The following is a 15487-nucleotide window of genomic DNA, read 5'->3' as shown; positions in this document are numbered from 1 at the left end:
GATAACTTACAGTGAAGAAAATATGTACATGACTGAACTATAGTGACATACAGAGAAAAGGCAAGAAAAATTCTATCTGTAAGCATTCCAGAAAGCTTCACAGAGGGCTCATTTGAAGGTGTGATGAATAAGAGATGACTACTATACCACAAGAACCAAAGAACAGGAAAATAGGAATTACAATACCTTGAAAGGAAATACTCTACTAGGTTTATAATGTAAACAAAGACTACACAGTTAACAGGAATGAACTATGACTAGAGAATAAGTGCTCTTCCCATGGCCATACAACTGCCATTCTGAAAGACAAAAAGGTGATTTTCCTTCTGTATAACTGGATTTTGTGTAATTGTATTCCATATAATTTATCAGTGGCCAATTACAGTTAATGAAAAATAAAACTAGAGCTCCTTAAGATAGGATGTATCTGGACATGGGTTATAGTTAAGGTAAAACATAATCTCTCCTCAGGGCTAAAAGTGTATAAATCTCAAATTATTTTTTTGTTTTATGTTTACTGTTGGAATCAGAGACTGGTAGATCACACTCTCCCTGCTCCCTTCTATCCCCCACCAAATTCACTCCTAAAAAACTTCTAAGTTTTGAAAATTTGCCAGAATTGGATGTTTGGAACAATAGGTTAATTATTCAAAATAATCAAAGTAATTATCCAGATAAAATTGCACTCAAGGTATAATAAATGCCTGATTAAACAAAGACTGGGAAATAATACACTAGTTGTCACTTGGTCCAAGAGCTTAGATGGATGCTATGGGCTTCAAATCACTGGACAGGGGCTCCTGGGTGGTTCAGTTGGTTAAGTATCTGCCTTTGGCTCAGGTCATTATCTCAGGGTTCTGAGATCAAGCCCTGCATCGGGCTTCCTGCTCAGCAGAAAGTCTGCTTCTCCCTCTCCCTCTGCCCCTCTCCTTGCTTGTGCTCACTCTTTCTCTCAAAAAAAAAAAAAAAAAAAAAAATCACTGGACAGACACCCATCCAAAGATTGGCAGGAAAATCCCATCTCCTTAGGTCTAAGAAGGGGAGAGAATTGTGACCAATCTAATCTGGAAAAAAGAAGATATATCAGGAAGGTTATTCTAGTCATGGCACTCATATCTATTAATCTAACTTCTAATTCTATTAGTTTCAGACAATTAGGAATAGCTGAAATGGTCATTAGAGCTGTTATCCTACACATTTCTGTACTTCAGAATGGTGTACTTTAAGAAGTCCAAAGATAAGCCTTTTCTCTTGGTTGATCTGACTTCAGAAACATTAATCCAACACAAACATTTTTTCTTTTAGTCAAAGTACAGAAATCTCACATCTTGCAACAAATAAATTCCTGAATTCTGTATGTGTTACTTGATGCTCATTAAGTCTGTTTAATGTAAAGATAAATGTGTTATTTAGTTGTATGTTGAGAAAAACACCAACTTTTCATTTTGACCCACCTATGCTATTAACATTTCCTTTTCTCCTCCCCACCACAAACCTCAACCTGCCCGTCCCCGCCGACCCTTTTTTGGTGGGGGAAGGGGGGGACTACACTCAAGAATCCATAAAAACTAGAGTACTTTAAAGGCAAACATATAAATTTTAAAGACAAAAATAACTATTTGCAACCACCCAAGGTCTTCATTGGATTGAAGACATTTCCTTAGCTTAGCTTTAGGTTTTAAACATAAATTTTATTTTTTTAAAGATTTTATTTATTTGACAGAGACAGCCAGAGGAGGAACACAAGCAGGGGGAGAGGGAGAAGCAGGCTTCCCGCTGAGCAGGGAGCCCGATGGATGCGGGGCTTGATCCCACGTGGGATCATGACCCGAGCCGAAGGCAGACACCTAACCAATGAGCCACCCAGGCGCCCCAGGTTTTAAACATAGATTTTAAATGATTTCTGCTAAGAAAGTCTTTTTACACTCAAATAAGGGCTCTGGAGTAGTGAAACTGATTATGCTTTTTGAGGAGGGGAAAGGGATGTATGACCTAGCTAAAAAATTAGCCATGGGCCAACCTAGCTTCTAGCCAAGAAATACATCAACATTATCTGAAGTGCTGAACTGAGAAATGAATGCAATTCCCCTTCCAGCTATTTAATATTAAATACTTCTGTAACTAGTAGCAACTTGATGTCCTTGATTAGAATTTCAAGTTTCCATGAAACTTAACTGAAGATCAGAAAGAAGGGGAAATAAATCAAATATTGTTTGCATGAGTACATGCTATGCTTAAACAACCATACTAAGACTAGTAAGAAGCTAGTAATAGAGAATATATAGGAAAGGAGAAAATTGTATTTTTGCCCTCTTTTAAGTCACAAAAGTCTCCATGCAGATTCTAAATACAAAACAAGTTAGTCTGTGTAATTGTTTTAACTACCACAAGAGAAGCTGAACAAAATAAGGCACATTCAACTATACAAAAATCTTAACATAGTAATCAATCTTTCTACTTTTAATACTGCCCTCGCCCCCCTACCCCACAAGGTCTTTTACTTCCCAGTTCTATTAAAGTTGGATCCCAGCACCCAATTATGCAAATAGTTATTGAGAAATGGCCACAGGACCAAATTTGCTAACATAAGTGAAGGTTTCTGCTTTTAAAATATACCAAAGTAGGCAATTTTGTTAAAATCCTGCAATTGAGACTGCCACCATCCAAATGTTAAATTTTACTATATAAAAATTTTCAAATATTTAGTTATGCCACCTCATCAAAGAAAATTTAACATTCAATTTTCTAAAGCAGACTACTATTACCTCCTACATAGCTCCCTATTACAATGCTTCCTGTAGTAGATGTCCAATAACCTACAAGTTCTAAATTCCAAGTGGATTAAAAAGTACTATTTAGGGGGTAGGGATATAGATGTGAAACCAGAAAGGCTCTGCCTCCGTGAGCTTAGTAGAAGACACAGCTTTTCTAGATAGAAGCATCAACATAAAGCTTGGTGATATTAATTAGTAAGTATGAGATATGCTAGAGCAGGGGTCAGCAAACGAATTTCTACCCATTGCCTGTTTTTGCAAATCAATTTTTCGAACAGAGCCACACCCATTTTATATATTACCCATGGCTGTTTTTGTGTACAAGGCAGAATCAAGTAACTAGAACTGTAAGGAAGAGACCAACCCCATGGCTCACGAAGCCTAAAATATTTACTATCTGGTCATTCATATAAAAAGTTTATTAACCTGTGCTTTGGTGGTCACAATTATTTACTAAGGCTGGATGTCACTAAGACAAAAAGATTTAGACAAAGAACAAAACTATTCAGGGAAGAGAGCTAAAAGTCACTAAGAAGGAAATATTTACACAAAGATAAATGCTATTCTGCTATTCAGGGGATAGCACAAAGGCACATACAAAGGAAAGTTTACTATTTACATCATATAGGTGAAGGGAAGTCAGTGAAATATGAGATTATTGTACTAAATACTAGTAATGATTGAGGTAACTGAAGAGTATGGATGAAGTGATAATACAGTAGTCCCCCTTATCTGCAGGAGATAGGTTCCAAGACCCCTCTCCCCAACAGTGGATGCCTAAAACCGCAAACAGTACCAAACCCTACGTATACTGTGTTTTTTCCTATACATAACATGCTTATGAGAAAGTTTAATTTATAAATTAGGCACAGTAAGAGATTAACAATAAAATAGAACCATTATAACACACTGTAAAAAAAAAAGTTATGTGAGTGTGGTCTCTCTCAAGTATCTCAATTGTACTGTACTTACCATTCTTCTTGTGATGATGTGAGATGAAAAAATGCCTACATGATGAGATGAAGTGAGATGAATGACAATAGGCATTGTGACGTAGCATTAGGCTACTACTGACCTTCTGACGATTCAGAAGGATCATCTGCTTCCAGACCACAGCTGACCGCGGGGAACTGAAACCGCGGAAAGCAAAACCACGGATAAGGTGGGACTACTGTACAGAAAAAGAGCCCAGTAAATGTTACTGCAAAAGTGAAGAAATTAGGACAGTTGTACTAGAGATAGAAAGGAAAAAATGGGTATGTTAGAGACAGGATCCATTTAACTAATAATTAGGGTTTGGGAAAAAATGAATTCAGTTTCATATACAAAGAATTAGAGTGGTGATGTTGTATATACATGGTCTGAACTCAATGTAAAAGGAGTTGAAGTTTTGAGCTTAATACACAGTGACAGAATTGGATGAGATTACTCAGAGGAGTTTGAGTAGCATGAAAAGGAGACTGAAAGAATACCAACACTTGAGAAAAAGAGAATAACACTAGGAAGATTATGCTGAAGATGTAAAAAGTAGGAAAGTGGGTAGTTAAGGAAATGCAAATTAGAGAATTTAGGAAGGGAGTGTTCAACTACTGCAATTCTTATTCAAAGTTAAGACACTGTTCACTTTCTAGTCACTCTCTTTTTCTCTGGCCAGATGTCACTGCCTGGTTCGTGCAGTGGTACCTTACCAACATTTTTGCAATGTAATCTTTTAACAGGCCTCTCTTGCCCTTAATTGGGTCTCACTTTCTATCTTCTACACCATGGTTATCATTCTCTTCCTCTAAAAATATAAACCTAAAAGGGGCCAAAACATTTCAATGGATTCTCACTGCCTACAGGGAGACTAGATCTGTTTGTCTTGTATAAAATTTCTAGCATTTGACATAGCCGTATTATCAATAAATAAATTGGATGACTATTAAAGATTCTTTAACTTGCACCACTCACCTTCCTTGAAGCACTCTGAAATGACCAGCATGTTCAAATACTATTCCATTTCCTCCACCTAAAATAGTTATGACTTTCCTTGTACAATAAATAAGCCAATTTCCACTTCTCTTTTGAATCCTACTAGCCTCTCCTGACCCTCTCACCCCCCTTAGGGGTTACTCTATGTTCCAAACACATTTTATATATTTTTCTACAGAGCAGTCACACTAGTCACGTATTTCTTTCCATGTATGTTTCCCTTTTAGATTGAATTCCTTAAAGACATGAAATCCTCTCTTTTCATCTACTTATCACAATTGCTTCGCACAGAGCTCGGTGCAATATGTAAACATTTCAATAAAATACTACTCATAAATCAGTCAAGAAGTAATAATACAACAAAGTAGTATTAGGTCCATTTGAAACTGATTTGACCTACAAAAATACCAACTGCATATGGCCCAACCAAAAATTCAGCATTTAATTCTTCAAAGAAAAAGACTAAAGCTAAGAGTAGGTTAAGCCAACTTGAGGCTTATTTTTTTTTTACTTTTAAAATTGAATGATACTATTGTCCCTGTTTAACGTACATTTAAGGGGCACCTAGGCGGTCGTTGGTTAAGTATCTGAATCTTGATTTTGGCTCAGGTCATGATCTCAGGATTGTGAGATTGAGCCCCGCAGTGGGCTCTGTGCTGGGCAAGGAGCCTGCTTAAGATTCCCTCTCTGCCCTTCCCCACCACCCCTGCCCATACACACTCTCAAGCTCTCTCTCAAAAACAAAACAAAACAAAACAAAACAAAACTTAGTATCTTAAAAAATCCTTTGAAAACATTTAAACATTTTAAAAAGCACATGTCTCGGGGCACCTGGGTGACTCAGTCAGTTGGGCATCCAACTCTTGATTTTGGCTTAGGTCATGGGACTGAGCCCTGTGTCCAGCGCTGTGCTACAAGAGTCTCCTTGAGATTCTGTCTCCCTCTCCCTTTACCCCTACGCATGCACTCTCTCTCTCTAAATAATAAGTTTAAAAAAAAATCTAAACAAAAATAAAAAATAAAAAGCATGCCCCCCCCAAAGGAAACAAATCAAATATAAGGTCAAACAACGGGACTGCTACAACTGAGAACCCCCAGATCAATCTACCACTGATCTTGCCTTCCAATTCCTTATCAAGCCATTACTGGCTATCTCAGCACCATGTTTTGCTATTCTGATTTCCTTTCCCAACCAGTCAGTCCAGAGTACCTCCCTATTCTTTTGCAAAGAAGACTGTCAGAATCTTCTCCCCACCCTTTTCTTTTCCACTTTGACTATACCAGAGAATTAACAGCTTATTTAATTTTTTTAAATTTTAGGGGCATCTGCCTGGCTCAGTCGGTGGAGTGTACGACCCTTGGTCTGGGGTTGTGAGTTCCAGCCCCATGTTGGGGGTAGAGATTACTTAAAAATAAAATCTTGGGAAAAAAATTTTAAGTAACCTCTACCCCCAATGTGGGGCTCAAACTCACAAGCCCTAGACTGACTGAGAGTTGCATGCTCTACTGACTGAGCCAGCCAGGCACCCTGATAACAGCTTATTTTCAAGTAAATTTGACTAAAGTAGTTGAAAGTTATCACCTTTTCAGGAGATACTTAATATAACTTTTCATCACATCAACTTCAGTCTTATATTCCCAATTCGGAGCTACACAAAACTAAATAGAACTGTCTGGACCACCTCTAGATACATAAATTAGAAACTTGGAGCTTAAGGGTTTGCTTTTGGGTTTTGGTTCATTTCTACTTCTATGCTTATTCTAATCCAGTTTACTTTTAAGGTAAAATATCAAATTCAAGTTGCTTGGAAGGAAACTGCTACTACTAAGATAGTAATAGTTATAGCGTGGGTGGTTCTCCCCTCACCTTCAGGATGTAAGCTAATAAAATCTGGGGGTTAAATTTTACCTTCTATAAATTCCTTACAAGTTACTTTTCAGACTAATACCAAAGTAAATTCATTACTATTGTACTCATAAAGCAGACTTAATGAAAAATCAAGCATCCTAATATGGATTGCTAAAATGGTAAGTCACTGGGAAAAAAAGGATCTCATAACCACATTAAATTACTTGTTACAAACATTCCTGTATGTCCCATATTACAGAGGGGTACAAAAGGATCCTTCCCCAATCTTATTCAACTAGGGCTGAAACCAAAGTCAAATTTGCAGGCACCTGTTAATAAGATTATGAGAAAGACAGCTGTGATGCCATAAGCAATCACGAAGCAATAATGATAAAATGCAGTAAAGGTGAAAATACTTCTTCAGCATTGTGTTAAAAGGAGAAAATTTAGTATTCAGATCCTTCTGTAAACAAAAGTCTAAACTGTATACATAGTCCCCCTTCCCTTTGATGGATTAACCATAATTGTCTCCTGCCTCCTCACACCCTGTAGATCAGCTTCCGCATTTCCAAACCTAAAATCCCTTTTTAAAAATAAATTGGGGCGCCTGGGTGGCTCAGTCGTTAAACGTCTGCCTTCAGCTCAGGTCATGATCCCAGGGTCCTGGGATCGAGCCCTGCATCGGGCTCCCTGCTCAGCGGGAAGCCTGCTTCTCCCTCTTCCTATCCCACTCCCCCTGCTTGTGTTCCCTCTCTCGCTGTGTCTCTGTCAAAAAAATAAAATCTTAAAAAAATATATAATGTTTATTTTCAGATAAGTAATACATTCATATGACTGCAAATACAAAAGGTAAAATCTTGTTATTCCTCTGCCAAGACTATTCCAAGAGTTCATCAGAAAAACGGCTTCCAGGGGCGCCTGGGTGGCTCAGTCTTTAACCGTCTGCCTTCAGCTCAGGTCATGATCTGAGAGTCCCGGGATTGAGCCTGCACTGGGCTCCCTGCTCATCAGGAAGCCTGCTTCTCCCTCTCCCACTCCCCCTGCTTGTGTTCTCTCTCGCTGTCTCTCTCTGTCAAATAAATAAAATCTTTAAAAAAAGAAAAAAAAAGAAAAATGACTTCCAATGTATCTTACAAATTGGTGCCCCATTAATCTACCTGAATGCAAGGTACTAATACCAACTCAGTTTTTAAAAGTGTACAATAAAACAAAGGCTGATGTACTATTTTATAAATTTAGAAGCCCAAGCTTAGAAATGACAATTTTTTTTTCAGGTACACAGAAATTAGGACTACTTCAGCATTCACCCCTGTCTTCTGTGCAGTTAAGTCACTTCCATTCCACCAGCCCGTCTCCCTGATATTCAGTGGCTCCCCACCTGCCTCCAGACTGATCTGATGATCTGGTAGCAACTTACCTTCCTTCTATGTCCCCTCACCACATCCAAAGCAGAACGCTTCCAATATTTACATTTACTCAGGATTCTCCAACTTATCTATTCTTTATCTTCCTCCTCTCTGCATTTCTGTAAGTCAAAAAATCTTCCCCATCCATCAAAACTCAGTTTAAATACTGCTGCCTCCATGAAAACATACCTGCATTTACTCTTCCCACATTTACTCCCTTAAAAATTCTCCTTCCACTAAAGTCTTCTAGGTATTTATATCTGTATGACACTTAAAATCTTGCCTAGTAAACTTGTGTACTGTTTTCACCTCTACTTAAGCTCTTCAAAGAAAAAGACTCACCCTTTCGAAGTCTTCCATAACTAAGCAAAGTACTTTGCCTCTAAGTACATCGTAAGAGAAAGGAAAACACACACACATACATATTACTCCACAACTGTGGCAGAGAAAGAAAAAAAGGATTAAGCTGAAGAAAGCTCTCTAGACTTGGAGTTCCCAATCCTAGCTGGCAATGAGAACCACCTAGTGAGTTAAAACACATTTTTATTCCAGGGTGTTGCCTAGATCTAGCGAATCAAATCATTTATGCCAGTAACCTATGGAAGTAACAGAGAAACAAATTCTTAAAGTTTCATACTATAGCCTACTGTTCCCTCAAGGACATTTATACTAGATAACGGTCATGCTGACTCACTTCAACCATCAAGAATTACACCTTATTTTATTCATCTCCCCTTGCATCTCTACATGCTGGGTAAAATTTACCATATCAAATTATTTTTTCATGAATACTCCAAAATATCAGCATTTTGAATGCTTGATAACCTTCAGTGCATTATTAGTTAGGCAAGATAAATCAACCTGGTTTAAACAAACACTGACCAAACACACAACTCACACCAACCTATTTCAACAGATTTGGCTTCAAATGATTTTTTTTTAAATCAAATTACTTCAAATGACCATTTCAAAATCAAATATTCACCTCAAAAAGTTAGGGTCTAGTGTTACAAGTCTCTGAAAAGTAAATGCTTTAAAGGAGGCAACAGTTATATGTCCTGGGTATGTGCATTAAAAGTTATCACTCTAACATAACAGAAGTATCAACTAGCAAAATGTTAGGATACCTGGAATTTGCTCTTGACACTGCTACCAAAGAAAGTGTGAAGGTAGACAGGTGAAGTAAGAATGACCATGCTTTTTAAATGTTCAGACTGAACGATGGGTACATTGGGGTTCATTATAGGTTCCACTTTTGAATATAAATTTTTTCATAGTCAGTTTAAAAAGATATCACTTTAAAGTTCACCCCTTAAGTGTCACTTCAGAAAAATAGAAAATAGGACCTACATCTCACCATAAATATTAATACTGCTATGTAATGGTACAATATTCTCCCAGATAATATAATGATTAACCCTCCTGTTTCTTAAGAAAAGTTAATAGCATAATACATAAAAAGAAAAATCCCAAGAACTAGAATTCCCACCAATCTTTTTATGCCTCATATCTGTATTTCATATCCTCAAAATGTACTGAACATTAGTCTAAGGCTGCAAGTAATTAATGTTTAAACTAAAAAATGCACCATTCCTACTAAACTGACACCAAGCACCCTCTTACCTATTTCCAAATAAAGTTGTTGAAGAGCTTATTTTTGAAGTTAAGAGGTATGCATAAGAACTTCTATTCCTGAGTCTAACTTTAACTCAGTAAGTGGTTGCCTTTGAAAGTTTAAAGAGAAGACTACACTAACGGACCAAGAAAATACAGGTCCTCTTTTAAAGGATATTCCAATAAGCCCAACTGATTATTACCTCCTTTAGAGTTTAAGACAACTTGGGGGAAAAAAAAAGCCAGCCTTTGCTTATGAGAAAGATCTGCAGATCTTCAAAAGGTTGTAATTCAAACCAAATTCAAAGAAAAATTAGTGACCTAATGAACCAATCCACATTTGGCACTAATTCAAAGAACCTGACCACTTTGGGAACTAACTGAACTGAATGCTATCCATTGTTCTGGGGGGGTGGGCAATCAATACCAATTTAATCTCAATAATATCCAACTACAAAATTCAAATTGATGCACTTTACTAAAACAAATCATTCAGTAATATCAGCAAAATTAAATATAACTGCATCCATGTAGGGGCATTTAGCTCATCTAAATACCACTGATTTCCTATCTAGTTAGCCTACCTATACGGAAAATGCATAGAGAATACCTAGAAATAAATAGGAGTTAATACTCTCATTTAAAAAGGCTTACAATTCTCCATTATAAAAATCTATATAAAACCACCAGCCAACCACCACTTAACGGAACAACTTGTCCCGGACTTTTTCGCAGGTTACGGAAGAACATAATCAGATACCCTCTCAGGTTCACACAACGACCACCAATACAAAATACTCAGGTAAAGCTTTTCCCAATAAAGGTCTCTGGAGGGCAGATGGCACAGAAGATACCACCAAAAATGCCAACTCCCCCAGCAGAATTTAACTGGTAATTAACCACAAGTCTTAAGAAACTAAGCAATTTTTTTGCCCTAACTTTCTTAAAAACATCCACTTCCTGGTTAATGCATTTACTTCCAAATAGCAGTGCTGGAGAAAAAAGTGAAGACAGGTAATTTTATCTGCCAGGATTTCTACTCCTAAACTCCCATAAGGCAATACTACTACTTACTCCCATTTTTTAAAGGGAAAAAAAATAGAAAAAGGACATCTGTTCATTTTACTAATGTCTTCCAGTTTGCAGATAAGGAAAGGTATGCAGAGGAGGCAATTTGCTTAAAAGTCACATAAATAGCTTTGTTATTCATCTCTGAGGCAGTGATTCTTCCAGGGAGAATATGGGAATTACCTCATCCCCACTATGATATGCTGCCCCTTCCCTGCAGTTCCAAGTCACTGCCTAAATGAGCCAATGTTAAAAATGGGAATGTGCAGCATATCTTAGGTGTGTGTATGCATGCATGGGGTACAGATTTCTGTTAGGGGAGGAGGGGAATAGGGAAGTGGAAGACTGAAAACCACTGTTCTCAAAAGTACCTAGGTTGTAAACATCATTCACTAAGCCTCGTTATTTGCTGTAGGGATAATAAGTTATGCCATACAGCGTATTTTTTTTAAAAGATTTTATTTATTTATTTGAGAGAGAGAGAGAGAACACATGAGGGGCGGAGGGTCAGAGGGAGAAGCAAACTCCCCGCTGAGCAGGGAGCCCAATGTGGGACTTGATCCTGGGACTCCAGGACCATGACCTGAGCCGAAGGCAGTCACTTAACCAACCGAGCCACCCAGGTGCCCTGCCATACAGCATATTTTTAAGACACAAATGGGGTGCCTGGGTGGCTCAGTCGGTTAAGCATCCGACTCAGGTCATGATCTCAGGGTCCTAGGACTAAGCCCTGCAGTGGACTCCCTGCTCCGCATTCTCCCTCTGCCCCTCCCCACGCTTGCTCTCTCTCTGAAATAAATTAATTTTAACTTTAAAAAAAAAAAGACACAAACCACATTCTAAAAAAGTAATGAGCATGGACTTGAAAGATATCGGTTTCCTTTTTTTAACATAGGCTTTGGACTATGAAAACTACAGATTCCAAGAGCCTGGTTCCTACAATGCTAATTGGGCTTGCCATTGCAGTTACCGAAATTATTTTCCATTTACCATTCAGCACCCATTATTCCTTCATATGAGAGAAAACATAGTTTGACACTCCATCTTTTTGGACTCCTCAAAAACGCTGCTCCTACTCATTTTACACAAATTAGAACCATCAAGTGAGCCCACTAATAAAGAAGCATACGACATAAAAAGCAAAGGAGAGCGAACATCTATTCAAAGAAAAATTTTAAAAAGAACCCAAGAGAAAATATGTCATCCCTTTAGGCACAACTCCACCCCTCTTCACTCTTTGAACCAAGTGTAGGAAGTCAAATATACTTGTACATATTAAAAAAAAAAAAATGCTTTTAAGTTGAAAAAGTGAACATTCCTTCTTAATAGTACTATTTCCAAAGACCCTGAATTAGTTTATCAGCTGCTTATCCACTGTTATTCTCAACTTAGTTTCCAAATTCTTAAAGAATCTCATAGTAATTTCCAAAATTCACCCTTAATACACCAGCTAATATAAGTTAAATCAACCAGTAGGAATCTTTATAGAAGAACAAATGAGTTACCTTTAGTGTGATATACAATAGCAGCCCTCAGGTCAAAAGAACCCCAGCTATCATTTCTTTCTAGGCCTCTCTGGTATCTCTGTTCTTTGGCGGAGCCTAACAAAGTGTTCGTAGGAGACGCCAGAGGATTTTGATTTTCTATCTCATAGTCCTTTGAGAGAAACACTAAAGCACCTTGACTACTGGTGTCTGCTTTTTGCAGGTCACCTATATGACTGGGTTCCAAGGATAAGGCTCCACTCTCACTAGTAGTCCCAGATTTTAGAATGCTACCCAGAACTTGAGGACTAGTCCGTTTTTCCAGCTCATAAGCCTTGGGAAACACAGGATGCTCAGTTCCTGAGGGGATTATTTCAGCACCCTGTGAAACCAAAGTGGCAGGATATTCCCCTTGAAATGTCACCTCCATCACTTTATGATCTGATGACTTCCCAATAACAGTCTCAGGGCCAGCACTGGGCTCATTTATAAATGATAAACCCCACTGATTCTGGAAGATATCCCCCAGGTTTTGCTGATCTGTCTGAGAGGGTAGATCCACTTGTGCCGTGCTCAACAGCACAGTTTGCATATTTGAAGGATAGATAAAAAGGCTAGATTTAATTTGTTCAACAGCTGCTGAAGTCAGACTCATGTCCTGGAGAACTGAATCAGTCCCAGAAGAGATGGGTGTTAGAGTATTAGCAGCAGTAGTTAGCAGTGGCTGACCCCCTGGAGAATACACACTTGCATCAGTCCCTGCTAAAACAGGCCCATTAGAAAAGTTGGCCGAAGTAACAGATTTCAGCGCTGACATAGGGACCTGGGATAACCGACTTGAAGACTGGGTCTGAGTTTCCCCGGTAGATGATGAAGAGGATGAAGATGGCGACACAGAAGAATTCTGTACAGTTTTGTTGAGGTTTTCCTTAACTTTGCTTGCATAACTTATTTTAGGAACTATTTTAGCACTGCTATTGTCCACTGGAAAAACTGGTGGTGGTTTAAATAGGGTCCATGAGTCCTCTTTGGAGGTAACAGCAGAAGCATGCTTTCCTTTGGGCCGATCATCAAACTTTTTGCTGCTCACACCAGGTTTAGTATCAGAGCTTTTCCGCAGCATATCACCCACAGCGGGTTTTCCTCGATTTGTTCCTCCAGGCCCAGCTTCATACTTCCAAATGGGCTTCGAACCATCTACTCGATTTCCCTTTTGTTCACTGTAGTCAGGCTTGAAAGTTTCAAGTCCCTGTTTTAAGGTTGGGACACTGGTCTCTTGTTGCATTATTTTGTCCTGAACTAAATTAAGGTTTTCACAACCCTTGGCACTATTACGCCTAGCTTTCCTTTTTTTGGGAGTGGTATATCCGCTCTCAGATCCACTACCATCGTTATCTGCTCCTTTGCCCATATAACCATTAGTAATATAGCCAGAATTAGTTGTTACAACACCATTTGGAATTGCTACTGTATCGGTCTTGTCTACAGACTGGTTCTCTCCAGATTTATTTTCATAAGATTTCCCATTCTTTTTGTCCATACTGTTTTTCTGAATGAAATTCCTGGTTTTAATTCCTGCTTTCCCAAAGGTGCTGGCCTTTACAGTCTGCTTCAGATTAGTGTCTACAATTTGTTGGTTGCCATTGAGGACCCTGGAAATAGGGTTGGTAGCTTCATCAGAACCCAGGCTCTTTAAAGGTATTTCTCTTTCTCCAGCATTACCATTTAGTTCACCATAGCCTAGAGAGGGGGGAAAAAAAAAGTGTTTTTTTTTTTTTTTACAATTATAACATACAAATTACAGTAGTACCTAACATTTAAAGACACTATGCTATGAGCATTAGCTTGACAATCTGTTATTATTTCACAACTACGAGGAGAAAACACTTGTGAGCCCCATATTAGTAATCAGAAGTCTACCAAGCAAGAGACTGAACCAAGCTGGAATTCAAAAAGTCTGAGGTCAGAAAGAACAAGACCTCTTAACAGCAGGCCATAATACCCCTCATCTAACAGAATCAACTTCCCCATTGTTCTCATAAGGCTGTTATAAAATTTCCTTTACAATTAAGAGCAGAGCTACCCTCTGGGCAAAAATCAAGTTATGTTGATACATTAATTGTACAGGGAAATTAAAGAATCCCTTTCTAGGGGCGCTTGGGTGGCTCAGTCAGTTAAGCTGCCTTAACTCAGGCCCTGATCTCAGGGTCCTGGGATTGAGCCCCATATCATTGGGCTCCTTGTTCAGCAGGGAGTCTGCTTCTCCCCACCACTGTCTGCCCCTCCCCTCCTCTGTTCATGCTCTCATGAGCTCTCTCAAATAAAATCTTAAAAAAAAAAAAAATCCCTTTCTATGCAACCATAAATGGCTGGTAGTCACTATAAGCAGTTTCTACTGCATTCTGCTGAACAAAAATCTAATACTCATGAACTCTTTCTACAGTGGTCTTGAATTTATTTTGACATTTCCCAGACATTAGATCATACTGTTAATGTATGAAACCAAAACAACTATGTACCAATGTTTCTAACTCTTTTAAAATATATTTTCTTCATTTTACATCTGGGTAAGCAGACTCTCAGGGAAATTAACTTGCCCAAGTCACAACGTAGAGAACTGGAAATCTGAACTCCAGTCTGTCTGCCTATAACATAGTATCCTATCACTATGTAATACTGCCTACAAGTGATGCAGTATTATTTACTAAACAAAACTACAATGAAAGGTATCTAATTTTAAAAAGTTTTATGGTGCTCAAGTTTAAGACCTTCAACTACCATAAAGAGTTTACTACTATACGTTATTCAATTAGGCTAACAGCTTTTCCTGTTTCCTTACCAGTAAAATAGTAATATTAGTTATCCACCTTTCTATGAAATGTTCCCAAAAGCATTTTGAGGTCAAGTAATTAGAAATAATTAGAAACAGATACATAATAGAAGGATACACACACAATGATTTAAGGCAGCTTTTCAGGGGATTGGGGGAGGGGTGTCCGATAAGAATACCAGGTAATTTGCCTTTGTCACTTTCATTCATTCTTGTGGGCCTTTAGCCTGTGAAGGCTAAAAGGAATGTGAGCTATATTCTTGTTTTGAAATTGTTTTAATTCCCAATATGGTAATCAACAGATATATAACCCACAGTAAAAGCTCTTTGTGAATTTTAAAAACATAAGGGATCTAGGATTTTTTTTTTTTTACAAGTGTGAGAACCTTTTTTTTTTTTTAAGATTTTATTTATTTATTTGAGAGAGAGAATGAGAGATAGAAAGCACGAGAGGGAAGAGGGTCAGAGGGAGAAGCAGACTCCCTGCTGAG

The 15487-nt window shown here is 38.1% G+C and overlaps 1 protein-coding gene across 2 annotated transcripts in view; it reads right to left on the bottom strand.

The window, feature by feature from the left end:
• NUFIP2 (nuclear FMR1 interacting protein 2) overlaps positions 1–15487 on the bottom strand; it is a 30576-nt gene that overhangs the window by 10736 nt on the left and 4353 nt on the right. The window contains exons 2-3 of one of the 2 annotated variants that reach the window (XM_073879351.1): positions 12188–13906; positions 3705–3945 (exon numbers count right to left, since the gene is read on the bottom strand). In XM_073879351.1, coding sequence (XP_073735452.1) covers positions 3842–3945; positions 12188–13906 — 1823 coding nt within the window. In that variant the 3' untranslated portion in view covers positions 3705–3841. Of the gene's footprint in view, positions 1–3704; positions 3946–12187; positions 13907–15487 lie in introns of those variants that run through there. The other variant, XM_025851599.2, reaches the window with a different exon arrangement.

Source organism: Callorhinus ursinus, unplaced genomic scaffold, assembly GCF_003265705.2.
Source record: "Callorhinus ursinus isolate GAN/ISIS: 27379988/994484 unplaced genomic scaffold, GSC_fseal_2.0 scaffold34, whole genome shotgun sequence".
Classification (NCBI taxonomy): domain Eukaryota; kingdom Metazoa; phylum Chordata; class Mammalia; order Carnivora; family Otariidae; genus Callorhinus; species Callorhinus ursinus.
This window is presented reverse-complemented; position numbering and strand designations above follow the sequence as displayed.